This window comes from Geotrypetes seraphini, chromosome 1, assembly GCF_902459505.1.
Source record: "Geotrypetes seraphini chromosome 1, aGeoSer1.1, whole genome shotgun sequence".
Taxonomy (NCBI): domain Eukaryota; kingdom Metazoa; phylum Chordata; class Amphibia; order Gymnophiona; family Dermophiidae; genus Geotrypetes; species Geotrypetes seraphini.
Genome location: NC_047084.1, coordinates 107,242,011 through 107,257,311, shown reverse-complemented (window position 1 = coordinate 107,257,311; position 15,301 = coordinate 107,242,011). Strand labels below are relative to the sequence as shown.

Here is a 15,301-nt window from a genome sequence, read left to right as displayed (position 1 = left end):
AATTTGTCCCTGTCTACTTTTTCTATGCCTTTCAGGATCTTGAAGGTTTCTATCATGTCTCCTCTAAGTCTCCGCTTTTCCAGGGAGAAAAGTCCTAGCTGCTTTAATCTGTCGGTATATGGGAGATTTTCCATTCCCTTTATCAGTTTAGTCGCTCTTCTCTGTACTCCCTCTAGTACCGCCATGTCCTTCTTGAGGTGCGGCGACCAGTACTGGACACAGTACTCCAGATGCGGCCGCACCATTGCACGATACAGCGGCATGATGACTTCCCTCGTCCTGGTCGTGATACCCTTCTTAATGATACCTAACGAACTTGGCATTACAGTATTTAAATGTCTCTATCAAATCTCCCCTCTCCCGCATTTCCTCTAAAGTATACAGATTGAAATTTTTAAGTTTGTTCCCATATACCTTATGACAAACACCATGCACCATTTTAGTAGCCTTCCTCTGGACCGACTCCATCATTTTTATATATATTTTTGAAGGTGCAGCCTCCAGAATAATACACAATATTCTAAATGAGGTCTCACCAGAGTCAATACCTCCTTTTTCCTACTGGCCATACCTTTCCCTATGCATCCTAGCATCCTTCTAGCTTTCGCCATCACCTTGGGCCACCTAAGATCATCACATACAATCACACCCAATCCCGCTCTTCAGTTGGGGCATAAAGGTTCTTCACTCCCTAAACTGTACCGTTCCCTCTGGTTTTTGCAGCCCAAATGCATGCTCTTGCATTTCTTAGCATTTAATTTTAACTACTATATTCGTAATAAATTTTAGTCTACTATATTTGTAAAAGCTCTGTGCTTTGGCACTCTCTTAGTAGACAGTGTTAAATGATTCTTTCTACTATGTCCATATAACACAAAAAGCAGGTCTTTGGAATAGGGGCCACACTTGGATAGGGTGCCATCACTGCTTGGACTGACTTGGCAAAATGCTGGTCTACATTTCAAATAGATGCAGCCGCTGAGCCGATTGCAGCAAGGGAATCTCCATGCCGCGATCAGTTTAGTGGCCGAAGTAAGGAACCCATCCCCCTCTGAAGTTGACCGGCAGAAGAGATGCCCTCTCCCTCCTGCCCCCACCCCCATTTTCGTCACCTTCCTCTGGACCACTTCAAGTCTTTATATCCTTAGCCAGACACAGAACACAGTACAGTGGTGCCTCGCATAACGGACGCCTCGCACAGCGAACGCTGCGCACAACGAACTTTATGTCTTGATCCGTACAACGAACTTCGTTTCACACAACGAAGTCGCCCGAGCTGCATCCTTCCGCGCAGGCACTGCGCTTAACTGCCCTCTCTCCGCCTGGCTCCCTCTTGCCCCCCCCGACTCCCCGACACGATCGGGGCAAAAAGGAGCCCAAGCCCTCTTGCCCCGCCGATTCCCCAACTCCCCACACAATATCGGGCCAGGAGGGAGCCCAAGTCCTCCTGGCCACGGCGACCCCCTAACCCCACCCTGCACTACATTACGGGCAGGAGGGATCCCAGGCCCTCCTGCCCTCGACGCAAACCCCCTTCCCCCCAACGACCGCCCCCCCAAGAACCTCCGACCGCCCCCCCAGCCGACCCGCGACCCCCCTGGCCGACCCCTACCCCCCTTCCCCGTACCTTTCTGTAGTTGGCCGGACAGACAGACGGGAGCCAAACCCGCCTGTCCGGCAGGCAGCCAACGACGGAATGAGGCCGGATTGGCCCATCCGTCCCAAAGCTCCGCCTACTGGTGGGGCCTAAGGCGCCTGGGCCAATCAGAATAGGCCCGGGAGCCTTAGGTCCCTCCTGGGGGCGGGGCCTGAAGCACATGGGCCCAACCCGACCATGTGCCTCAGGCCCTGCCCCCAGGAGGGACCTAAGGCTCCCGGGCCTATTCTGATTGGCCCAGGCGCCTTAGGCCCCACCAGTAGGCGGAGCTTTGGGACGGATGGGCCAATCCGGCCTCATTCCGTCGTTGGCTGCCTGCCGGACAGGCGGGTTTGGCTCCCGTCTGTCCGGCCAACTACAGAAAGGTACAGGGAAGGGGGGTGGGGGTCGGCCAGGGGGGTCGCGGGTCGGCTGGGGGGGCGGTCGGAGGTTCTTGGGGGGGGCGGTCGTTGGGGGGAGGGGGGTTTGCGTCAAGGGCAGGAGGGCCTGGGATCCCTCCTGCCCGTAATGTAGTGTGGGGTGGGGTTAGGGGGTCGCCGTGGCCAGGAGGATTTAGGCTCCCTCCTGGCCCGAACAACTAGGGGGGGGGGTTCGCCAGGGCCAGGAGGACTTACCGTAAGCACCGTAAGGAGGTAAAGAAGGAGATGTTAGGGCATGTAAAGTAAGGGCATGTAAACAGTACCCGGCGTATAAGACGACCCCCGACTTTGGGGAGGATTTTAAGGTACTGAAAAGTCGTCTTATACGCCGGCAAATACGGTATGTTTTTAGATGTATCTAAATAAAAATAATAACAAAAAATTTATCTTTTTTTATGTCATCTTAGCATATTTTATGCTACAGAACGAATTATTTTTTTTAACATGTATTGTTATGGGAAAACGCGTTTCACATAACGAACTTTTCGCATAACAAACTTGCTCCTGGAACCAATTAAGTTCATTGTGTGAGGCACCACTGTACTCCTAGAGGAGCTTCCCCAAGATTTACATAAGGGTATCAAGACCTCCTTTCTTCTGCTGGTTATGCCTCTCTCTATAAAAGCCTAGCATTGTTATGGCTACAGCCACCACCTTCTCACACTGTTTTGCTGCCTTCAGATCCTCAGACACTATCACCCTAAGGTTCCTTTCTCCAACTGTGCATATCAGCCTCTTCCCTCACAGCACATACATCTCTCTTGGATTTCTACTCCCCAAATGCATTATTCTGCACCTCTTCACATTGAATTTTAGTTGCCAAACATTAGACCATTCTTGGAGCTTACAGTCTCCTTCATTCTATACAGTGCTGCATACATCTGATAGTGCTATAGAAATATTTAATAGTAGTAGTAACTTTTGATGTTTTCAACTCCCTGCAAGGTGTCCACGCTGTTACAAATCTTGGTATCATCAACAAAAAAGGGAAAACTTGCCTTCTAACTCTTCGGGGATGTCATTCACAAATGTACTGAACAGAATCAGTCCCAGCCCCAAACCCTGAGGCACTCCACTACTCACCTTTTCTTCATCCGAGTGAATTCCATTAATCGCCACCCTCTGGAATCTGTCCATCAACCAGATTCTAATCCAGTTCACCACTTTGGGCCCTAACTTCAGTCCATCAAGTTTATTCAAGAGCTTCCTATGAGGAACCATGTCAAATGCTTTGCTGAAATCTAAGTAAATTACATCTAGTGCACGTCTTCAATCCAATTCTCTGATCACCCAATCAAAGAATTCAATCAGATTTGTTTGGCACGATTTACATTTTGTAAAACCATGTTGCCTCAGATCTCTAGGAAATTCAATATCCTTTTCTTCAGCAATGCTTCTATTATTTTTGCAAAGCTAGGCACCATTATGATCCGTGCCTAACACCAGTTCTATAAAGGTGGCTTAGCACCAAGCAACCTTTATAGGATTTTTATGATCAGCTTCGGAAATGAGGACTTATGCCTACTAAAACCTGGTGTAAATGCTAGCATGCAACAAATGGAAACTGAATGTGTAAATGACCGTAATCCATTAACACTGCACCTAAATTTTGGGAATGCTCCTGATCTGCCCATGCGAGACAATATAGGTGCCCAGTAGTATAGAATAGTGTATAGACAGATCCACCCATAAGGCAGTTAACATCAATTCTTGATTAAGAACATAAGAATAGCCTTACTGGGTCAGACCAAAGGTCCATCAAGCCTAGTAGCCCGTTCTCACGGTGGTCAATCCAAGTCACTAGTATCTGGCCAAAACCCAAAGAGTATCAATATTCCATGCTACCGATCCAGGGCAAGCAGTGGCTGCCCCCATGTCTTTCTCAATAACAGACTATGGACTTTTCCTCCAGGGAATTGTCCAACCCATTCTTAAAACTAGCTACACTATCCGCTCTTATCACAAGCTCAGGCAACGTGTTCCAGAGCTTAACTATTCTCCAAGTGAAAATTTTTTTCCTCCTATTGGTTTTAAAAGTATTTCATTAATTAGTTTCCATTCAGATCTGGGAACCTCACCCAAATCTGGGTAACCTACATAGAATTTGGGGGTATATACACATTTTTATTTATGTAATTAACAGAGCAAGTGGGACCATATAAAAGGCAGTCCTTATTATGCCATGATCATTGTCTAGGTACCAGCACTGAATATTAGCAGTACTGGATAACTTCTGGGGCCCTCCAAAGATCTGGATACTCAATGATATGGCCTAGACTGAATATCTGGGTCTAAATCAGCCCTGGGCAATCAGCACTTTAAAGAAAAAACAAAACACTGACCATTGGAGGCTAACATTTTCCAGCAGAATGTTTGTTTTCTTTTGCTATCACAAATGGTCCAGATCCTTTACAAGCCAAGAGACTAAAAACTGCAGAACCGGTGAAACTTTCTATTGCTGTCTTTATTTTCATATGTATACTCTCCTTGCTGCTCAGAAGTAAACACCTGCAGATCTAGTTCTCAGAGCCATCATGCTGATGAAATCAATTGTATATATTAACTAGCTGATGCCCCGGCGTTGCACGGGTATTTAATTATAGCAATAACACTGTAAATTGATTCAAATAAAGATACTTTATAGTGGTGAATGAAATTATTTTTTTACAACTTAATAAAAAGTACAATATTCAAATTATAATGTGAAATATTAGACAAAATGAATACAATACAACTAACTCAAAACGTGATTATAAACAACATTTTTAGTTTCACCTCCTGGAGCAAGAACATATAAATTCTTGGGTGAACCCAGCCCTGACCAAGCAACATAGAGTTGTGGGCCGCGAGACCCCCAGAACATATCACCCCAGGTAGTGAGGGATCTGCATACCAAGTTTCGTTCAAATCGGTCAAGCCGTTTTTGAATTACTGTGAGAAAGGCAGCTTTTTACATTTTTTCCATTGACATGAATGGGTGAAATCTGATTTTCAGTTTGTAGCTCCGCCCACGTGTGCAGGTGGGCCGCGAGACCCCCAGAACATATCACCCCAGGTAGTGAGGGATCTGCATACCAAGTTTCGTTCAAATCGGGCAAGCCGGTTTTGCGTTGGCAGCTTTTTACATTTTTTCCATTGACATGAATGGGTGAAATCTGATTTTCAGTTTGTAGCTCCGCCCACGTGTGCAGGTGGGCCGCGAGACCCCCAGAACATATCACCCCAGGTAGTGAGGGATCTGCATACCAAGTTTCGTTCAAATCGGGCAAGCCGGTTTTGCGTTGGCAGCTTTTTACATTTTTTCCATTGACATGAATGGGTGAAATCTGATTTTCAGTTTGTAGCTCCGCCCACGTGTGCAGGTGGGCCGCGAGACCCCCAGAACATATCACCCCAGGTAGTGAGGGATCTGCATACCAAGTTTCGTTCAAATCGGTCAAGCCGTTTTTGAATTACTGTGAGAATGGCAGCTTTTTACATTTTTTCCATTGACATGAATGGGTGAAATCTGATTTTCTGTTTGTAGCTCCGCCCACGTGTGCAGGTGGGCCGCGAGACCCCCAGAACATATCACCCCGTTTTTGCGTGATCGCGGCACATACATACATACATCCGATTTTATATATATAGATTGCTGAAAAGTTAACTATCCAACCATCTTTTGAAGCAGATTTTAAATCTTTACTTGATTGATTTTATAAGGAGATTCATCAAAGGTGTACAGCAGATGTAACTTGGCATAGGCAACTTATATTGTAGGGAAAATTGCATAACAATAATAAAGTGGCCAAATGTTAGTGTAATACAGGGGGTCTTTTCCTAAGGTGCGCTGGTCGATTTAGCACGTGCTAAATGCTATCGCACCCATTATATTCTATGGACATGTTAGCATTTAGCACGTCTTAGTAAAAAAGACCCCCACAGTGAGGTGGACTTGAAAAAAGGAAATCATATCATAAAAGCATTACTATATTACCATGTTATTTATTTACTCAATTTTCTATACCGTTCTCCCAGGGGAGCTCGGAACAGTTTTACATGAATTTATTCAGGACGTTGAAAGGCAAACTAGGGAAGTTTCTACTTTTCAAAATTACTGAGCTGTGGAATAATTTTCCTATTCAACTGCGCGATCTGGGCTCTTTCCGACCATTTCAAAAACATCTGAAAACTTAGGGCTCCTTTTATCAAGGCGCGCTATGGGGGACATGTCATCACGCGCTAACCCCCGCGGCAGCCTATAACCCTAACGCCTCGTCAATGGAGGCGTTAGGTACTAGCACGGCAGGCGGTTTAACGCACGGTATTCCGCACGTTAAACCGCTACCGCGCCTTTATAAAAAGACCCCTTAGCTATTTTCAAGGTTGTAAATTCCGCTCCTCTCCATACTATTCCAAATCCATATTGTATCTGTTCTCCTTTCTAATTTCTTGTAAACTGTGCTGAGCTCTACTGTTATAGAGAAGAAGCCTAAGGTTTAGTTTAGTTTAGTCTGTCCCAGTGGGGCAATAGGGGGGGGGGATTAAGTGACTTGCCCAGTAGCTTTAACCCACTGTACCACACTCTTCCCCTTTCATATAAAGCAGCACAGTAGGATATTCATAAAACAACACTACTACACAGTGTCAGCTCAATCCAAAAAAAACATCCTATTGAGCTGTAGAACATTCATAGCATAGATACAATTCTCACAATATCAACCACTACATTGAAACATCTTCAAGGGCAGCAGATAGAACATATGCACTTGAGATAGATAGACAGACAAGATGGGTTAATTTTATGTACTACTGAATAAAATATGTTGAACTGATCGGGGGAGGGTTTGCAGCAAACTAATCCTGATGCAGTGCGAGTGCCTTGATTCTCCCCGACGACACTTTTTAACCAACCAGTTAAAAGCCCATCTCTTTAAGAGCACTTTCAACTCCTAATTCCTCTCACCTTGGGTTCTGCATCCCCAGTCCTATAGGTCATGTCTGTCTGTCCAAGTTAGATTGTAAGCTCTTCTGAGCAAGGACTAATCTATAAATGTCAAAATGTCACTGCATATGCCTTTCAGCGTTATATAAGTGATAAATAGTAGTAGTAACCATGGGGCCCTTTCACCAAGATATTCTGTACGTAAAGATGGTGCACTTTCCAACATCTGGCACTCTCCCAGAAGGGGCCCTCGAGGATCCTCACTTTTACCATCAGTATTCAACTTTCTAATGCAGTCCTTGGGAGCCAACCTAGATCTCGCACGAATAAACATTTCACCTATGCAGACAACATAGCAATCATGCTACCTGTAACGGCTGCATTAGCCACACCCACACCACTGTCAAAAAATGTGTCCACATCAGAGAAAACTGGACCTCAAACTAAATAAGAACATCGCCTCAGGCTAAATAAGAACAAAACCAAATTCCTTTGGCTAGGACCCTTAACTGACCCATGCTACACTCCAAGGATTACAGTAGATGACACAGACTTTCCATTAGAACTATAATCCCAAATCTTAGGAGTAGAAATTGATAACTACCTATCCATGAAAAGCCACATACAATCAATAATAAAACAATCTTTCTTTGTGATGAGAAAGCTAAGAGCCATCAGACAATACTTTGTAACAGACGCTTTCTGAATTTTAGTGCAATCCCTAATCCTATATCGACAGGATTACTGTAATGCAACACTAGTTCTTTGCTTTTGTGTCTACATCTAGTTCAAAAAGCAGCAGTAAGACTCGTATTCGGACTACAGAAATAAGAACACCTACAGACCCACTATATAAAACTACATTGGCTGCCCATAACCGTAAGGATCAAGTTTAAATTAGGCATCACTGCCTTTAAGATCCTAAGAGGGAATGCTCCCAACTACTTAACAGAATTGGCCACCCTACTCCAGGGTGCCTCCAACAGATATTCCACCAGAAATCTTTTACACTTAAAATTCCCAGCATCCAACAATATAAAGTCTACCAGGCAAATTACCTTATCCATATAATATCAACTAGCAAAATGCTGGAACCAACTACCACTTACACTACAATCTTGTGCCATTATCTCAGGTTCAGAAAACTTTTAAAAGCATTTCTGTACCAAGACAGGGAGCCAACCCAAAAGTAACCGCTCATTTCTAAACCGTCTAATGCAACTCCTGTGGCATAACGATGAGCCAAAGATGACCTACTTAAACTTGTAATTATGTATTTGTAACTATGACCTAATTGAATTAATACCTGTACTGATCTACTTGTACTAGCAACTCTATTGAATGTCTGTGTGAAACTGTCCATTGTAACTTCCCCAACCAATTGTACTGAAAAGGTAAGGCAGAATAGAAAACCTGAACAACGTAAACATAACATGGTATTTTCCTGTATGCTAAGGACATTCTTATGACATTCCCAATGTGGGCTTAAAAAAGAAAGTAAGCAGATCTCATGCTACTTTGACAATTAGAACACAGGATTTGCAACAAAACATAGTACATGTAGAACATGTTGCCTCCTATTTAGGTGTTAACCCTATTAACCAGTTAGCAAACAGTAATGAGGGATGCATTAGCTGGTTACCACAGACATGCCTATTCTCCACCCATGCCATGTCCCCTACAAAAAAATAAAATAGTTTACATGTGCTTAATACACACAAGCAGGAAAATTACTACTGGACACTTTAGTGTGTTGGGCGGAAAGCATTTTTCAGCATGTAAAACCTGCCCCTTTGTATGCTCAATGTTTCACAGACTCTAGCTTGTTCTTTATGTGTGCCTTAACCCTTTCAGGACCAAGGGACATATTTGTCCCATAACTTTAAAATCCTATAAATTTTGATTGGGATAGTCTACAGTTCTAAATTTGATATGTACGGATTCCATATGATACTGCCTTTATGTAAACAAACTGGTTCCGACATTCATTCATTAGCGTCGTTGCCAGATTGACGAGAAGATTCACTTGTCACACTGTCCATAAGCCAGAAGTGTGATTTTTTAAATAAAAATAATGATATTTCACACAAAAAAATCAATTTTTTGGCATCTGCAAGCCCTTTTTACCATAAAAATGTCATCAAAACCACAAAAATTGGCCTACGATCCTTATGGTCCTGAAAGGGTTAACAGAAGTGTAAAATTCCACCATGTAGGGACTATCTCCAATACACATGCAATAAAGAAATGATAATCATCAGTAGTGAAAAAGAGGCAGCGCCAGGTCAATCATTATGCAAAGTAGACAGTTGCCTTGCTTAGACAGATGTAATCGAAGCAAAAAAAAAAAAAAAAGGCTCTTTGAATTTGTTTGGCTACTAGGATCATCAGTATGAAGTTTTATCCACAGAAAATGTGCATTTTTGCAAACCTCTCATTTACCTATATCTGGGGTTCTAGAACCCTAGTGGCCCTAGACCAGTCATGGGCAACTCTGGTCCTCGAGGGCTGGAATCCAATTGGGTTTTCAGGATTTCCCCAATGAATATGCATGAGATCTAGTTGCATGCACTGCTTTCAATGCATATTCATTGGGAAAATCCTGAAAACCAGATTGGATTCCGGCCCTCAGGGACCGGAGTTGTCCATGTCTGCCCTAGACGAACCTTTTAGTCTTGCACCACCCAGTTCGACTGTCAGGTCCAACGTGCATATCTGGATATCATGCTTTTAAATAGGAAACTTTACTATACAGTATACCGTAGTAGGCTCCAGAAAAAGAAGGACGGATTGAGACATCGGGGTTCTACTTCCTTTACAGCAGGGCTGCCCAATGGGGAAACTTGGTTATACAGTATAGGTAAGATTACCATATGGCTGCAGAAAAAGGAGGACGGAGACATCTAAGTTTTACTTCCATTGAAAATACTGTAACCCAGGGCTGCCCAAGTCCGGTCCACGAGATCTACTGGCGGGCCAGGTTTTCAGGATACCCACGATGAATATGCACCGCCTTCTTGGTATGCAAATCTCTCTCTCATGCATGTTCATTGTGGATATCCAGAAAACCTGGCCTGCCAGTAGATCTTGAGGACCGGAATTGGGCAGCCCTGGGTTACAGTATTTTCAATGGAAGTAAAACTTAGATGTCTCCGTCCTCCTTTTTCTGCAGCCATATGGTAACCTTACCTATACTGTATAACCAAGTTTCCCCATTTAAAAGCATGATATCCAGCTATGCACGTTGGACCTGACAGTCGACCGGAGCGGTGCAAGCCTAGAAGGGCCGCTAAACCCCGGGGAGGAGACGGCCAACTCATTCCCCCCCCCCCCCCCCCCGAACGGCTTTCCCGCCTCGAACCCGAGTCTCGGTCGGTTACCTGCCGGGGCTTCGAAAATTTCCTCTGGCTCATGGTGGCTGCGGTGGCTTCAGCGCTTCCCAGCGTCGGAAGTTTACAGGCGTTGCCAGGGCAACGGGGATGCCGGGAGCTTCCACAGCAACGGGCGGCTTCCTCCCCGCGGTGTCGCGCCTGCGGCCTGAGCCCCCGGGAGTCCCCTTGACTGAAGGCATAGCAGTAAGAACGAGGCTCGGTTCTTTCTTATGGGGGGGGGGGAGTCCTCGTCACCTCGAGACCATTAACCGCTTTCCCCCCCCCCTTCCCGCCGAGGGCGTGTTCAAAGCAACGCAGCTTTATTCAGCACGGACAATAACATTAACTTCAGTCTCCTTAAAACAAGAAAATGGTGTCTTTTCCGTTCCCTCCGCCAACCCTCTTAGTGGCATTATGTCCTCGGCCACACAAAACTCCCTAAGGCTAGATATTTGCGCGCGCGCGAGCCTCGGCCTGCCGCCATTATTTTAATGAGCCGCGGGAGGCGGAGTCCGGGCGCCCCCCAACGCCCCGCCCACTCATGAATCATTAAGCGCTTCTCCCCTCTTGTGCTCCCTCCTAGTTGATGAATCTGGGAACGCCTCTCCCCTTTGGAATCTCCGGACCCGGAAGCGGAGCTGTTGAGTCACCGCACTGACGGGCTCTGGCAGAGGAGGAGGAGGAGGAGGAGATGAGGCAGAAAACAACGGCTGCACCAGCATCAGCATCAGCATCCTCCTCCCAGGCAGCCCCAGCCCTGAGAGGGTGAACACCGAAAGCACCTTGCCCCTCGCATCCCCGCCCCCCCCCCACCCCCCTCCGGCTCGCTTCCAGGATGATGGAGGAAATCGACAGGTTTCAAGTGCCCACGGTGCACTCGGAAATGCAGCCGCTGGTAAGAAGCCATGGGCGGGGAGGGGGGGACAGGGAAAACGCATCCCTTGCCCCGGGGCTGATCGCGGCTTGGAGGAGGAAGGATAAGATGGGGACTGCAAGCGGCTTTTGCATGCTCTGCCTCCCAAAACATTACATTTTTTAAAAAAAATTTTAAATTGAGCTAGTGTTGGAACAGAAAAGGAGATTTGGGCCCCTTAGCCTTTTTCCTCCTCTAAGGCAGCTTATTTTGCTCTTATATTGCTTCCCCCCCCCCCTTAGAATTTGGTGTATTATGGAGATCTGAGGAAGGAGTTTGCAAAGGTGGATTCCCGGCTTTGAAGCCCTTGTCAGTGAACAGATGCAGTGATGTAATCCTTAACTATTTCCGTTATTATAGGACTAATGTACTGCAGAGCCATAGCGTAGGGGCAGCCAGAGAAAGATAATGTAATAAGGGAAACTCGAATCGTATATGAAATCCATTGCTTATGTACAGATACATGCAATTTGTTTGCTACTTGCTTATTTGTCACTTGTCATTTGTATTCTGTTTTAATTTTATATTGGTATTAGTAGGAAAACACATAAGCATTGCTGGGTGAATGCATTGATCATGCTTTTGAATTTCAATTGTTTGGGAAATGGTATCCTTAAAAAAAAAAACAACAACTCCTTGCCTTAATTATGTCCTGTATGTTGCATAGTTAGCTTAGAAGCAGGCGCTACTACTGCTGGTCTCTAGGACCGGAATCCCAGTTTATGCATCCAGTAAAAAGAAATCGTGACAGAATGGAGGATTAGAAAACTCATTTGCAGGACACATGCTCCCAGGCATCTGACATCACTCTGATCAGCTAACACGCAGTCATATCTTGAAACATCAGCCTGCCGATTAATCATGGGTATATAGATCTTGAAGGGGCTCTAAATTCTCTTGTCCTGTCTTATGCTGAAGCACGGATATTGTTTATTATTTATCAGGACTTTTTATCCGCTTATACTATCGATGTATATTAATTACAGCACATATATGTCCTTTCTAACAACCTTTCAGTGATGCATTGAGATGGCTTTGATTTACATTTGTTCCATTATCCTTTTTCTAATAGAACAAGAGAGGCTAAGGTTACTAAAAAATAATGAGCGTTCTGCAATGTGCATAATATTATTCCAATGTGTGATTCACTTTCACTGTAAAGGAGAACCTTCCAGAAAGAGTAAATTAGGTTTTTCTTTATAGTGTATGATAATTGATTATGAAAGGGAAAGAGAAGATAATTACTGCATGCAAGCACACTCCAAACCGTAGTCTTTCATCAGTCAAGTGTGTGAACTACATTTTTCAGGGCACTGTGCTGTTTAAAAGCTGCTGTAGATGTACAGTTCTCAGAATGATGAAAACAGAGCCTGAGGTTTATACAGAAATAAGGCCCGTCTGAACACTAACCTGAAGAACTGGGCTCTGGTGCTTGTTCAGTACCGATATTTAATTAGCTTCCTTTGGCATATGGAGACTTAGGGCCCGATTCTATATGTGCCACCTAAAATAAATCGATGCTGACTAAGTGCAGTTCTATAAAAGTTATGTGCACTGTATTGAATTACGCTTAGTTGCCCCAACGCTATATAATCCGACTAGTGCAGCAATTCTATAAAAGTTATGTGCAATGTTTTGAATTACGCTTAGTGCCTCCAACGCTATATAATCCGACTAGTGCAGCGATTCTATACAAGTTATGTGCAATGTTTTGAATTACGCTTAGTGCCAGCTAAGTGCTGCTATGGCTTTTACACATCTTAACTTTTAAGTGCACCCATTTATGTCAGGGTTTTCTTGGCCTAAATACCTGCACATAAGTTGTACACAATGGCCCATAACTCAAATAAATGCCCCCGATCCACTCCAAACCACTGGACATGATGCATTACACTTTGTGCTACGTGCCTACAGAGTTGTGGGCAAGTTTCAATGAACTACAATTAGCAGCAATTATGAAGTGTTATTGCCAATTATCAGTGACCCTTAGACCTATTATTTAATTAAGTTATGTACATATATCGACTGTGCGTGCCAATGTATGTGCATAACTTTAGCTGCCATATGTAGAATTTGGGTCTTAGTGCACAAAACTGTCCTTTCATAAGGCTTTGACATCTGATGGGGTTGTACTTTATTATACTTTTTCTAATATGCCATTATTTTTCCCCCCTAGCACTTGTGAAAGGTGCCAGATTGACACCACTGAACTAAGTTTAGAGAATGACATGGGGGATGGGTACCCATAGTTAACCATGGGGTGCGGGCAGAGCCTGTGGGGATGGGGCAAAGCCTGCGCAATAGTGCTGCCCGATTCAGGAAAAAAAAATTTTATTTGATTCAGCCTATTGAATCAATTTTTCGATTCGATTCGATTTTCCTGCCCAAGTGGATATTTTTTTCAAATATCCTGGTGGGTTTTGCAAAACCAGAAGTTACATTGAAGCAAGGACTCCGGTGGCAGAAGGAAATCCCGAATGGGTCTGCGGTGGTAGCAAGGGGCCAACGAATCAGTAAGTCCGATTTTATGCAATAACAAACCGATTCGAATTGATTCACCCAAAGTGAATCGGAGAATCGATTTGAATCGGGCAGCACTACTGCGCAAATGATACAGGGATGGGGACAGGGACAAACTATCCCTGTGTAATTCTCTAAAAACTTTAGACTAGTATCACTATGTAAAAACTTATCACATATTTTACAATTGACAACTGAATTCAATGGTTTAAAAAAAAAACCTGCAGAAGCTGCTTTTGGATTTCAATGAACTATTGTTAAATGACATCATTTGTGTCTGTCCTCCTTTGATGTGGCAACAAGAGTCATGTCTGCTGATCAAACTCCTGCCATCTGTAACGTCCTTCCATCGTGTGCCCAGATGCTCAAGCTTCTTACTGCTACTACAATAGATTCATCCAATGCTGCTGGTATCAAGAAAATGTCCAACATTTAATATTTATTTTCCTGATCATCAACTATACAGTTTAGGTTCTCTTCTACACCCATGTCTGAAAGACAATCCAATTAGCTTCCCAGATGATATAAAAACATAGACAACTGAATATTTGGGAAGGTTGTACCAAAATCAGATCGAAATGGAAGATTCTGTTTGTGATTTATAAACAGTTATACAGAATATTGTCCCTTTTTATATTTTAATAAAAAGATTTAAACATAAAATCATAATTGTTTGAGGCTTGTGCAAATGAGAACAGAGTCCACAAGGATGGGGACAAACTTTGCCCCATGCCATTCTCTGCAGTTCATCTTTTGATTGCCTGAGCATGCTAGTGCTCCTCCCTTCTCCCCTCCCCACCCCCACAGGCATGCTTCAGTCTCTCTGACAACAGCAATAATTTATTATTTCTATAGTGCTACCAGGCGCACGCAGAAATGATGATTGTGTTAGTGTTTAAGCGCAGCTTCAAATAAACAAGCTTTTAGTCTGGTTTTGAATACCGCCAGAGATGACTTGTGAGCCAGGCAGGTTGTTCCAGGCACGTGGTGCTGCAAGATAGAAAGGGCGGAGTCGGGAGCTGGCGGTAGAGGAGAAGGGTACAGAGAGGAGAGACTTGTCTGATGAGCGGAGTTCCCGGAGGAGAGTATAGGGAGTAACAAGAGAGGAAAGATACTGAGGAGCTGCAGAGCGAGTACGCTTGAACGCCAGTAAGAGGAGTTTGAAAAACAGGGCATGGCAAAATGTGTGGCTTTGCAGTTTCTACACTGGATTGTTGATGGGGCTACCACTAAGGCAGTGATTTTAATGACAACTTGAGAGCACTGGCTCATTTTTTTTTTTAGAAAGATTAATGCATTTGAGATGATTTCTCTTTTATATCCCTTTCAGCCTGGCCACACAGTAGTGCTCTAGATTAGAAGATCTGTGTATCTATAGCATGTAGTTAGTGTTGAACTATTCAATCACAGTGGTAGTAATAAAAGGTAGTAAACTAGATGTTGTTGATAACAGCTAATAAGAACTACCACAGACCGAAGGTCCATGAAGCCCAGTAT

The 15,301-nt window shown here is 44.2% G+C and overlaps 2 protein-coding genes across 3 annotated transcripts in view; one reads left to right on the top strand and one right to left on the bottom strand.

The window, feature by feature from the left end:
* The window catches only part of DNAI1 (dynein axonemal intermediate chain 1), a 394,766-nt gene extending 384,259 nt beyond the window's left edge, over positions 1-10,507 (bottom strand). The window contains exon 1 of the mRNA XM_033935572.1: positions 10,381-10,507. Within this exon, the coding sequence (XP_033791463.1) occupies positions 10,381-10,413 (33 nt within the window). The 5' untranslated portion in view covers positions 10,414-10,507. The remainder of the gene's footprint in view (positions 1-10,380) is intronic.
* A 436-nt stretch (positions 10,508-10,943) lies between these two features.
* Positions 10,944-15,301, top strand: part of FAM219A (family with sequence similarity 219 member A) — a 278,937-nt gene continuing 274,579 nt past the window's right edge. The window contains exon 1 of one of the 2 annotated variants that reach the window (XM_033935584.1): positions 10,944-11,266. In XM_033935584.1, the coding sequence (XP_033791475.1) occupies positions 11,207-11,266 (60 nt within the window). In that variant the 5' untranslated portion in view covers positions 10,944-11,206. The remainder of the gene's footprint in view (positions 11,267-15,301) is intronic. The other variant, XM_033935593.1, reaches the window with a different exon arrangement.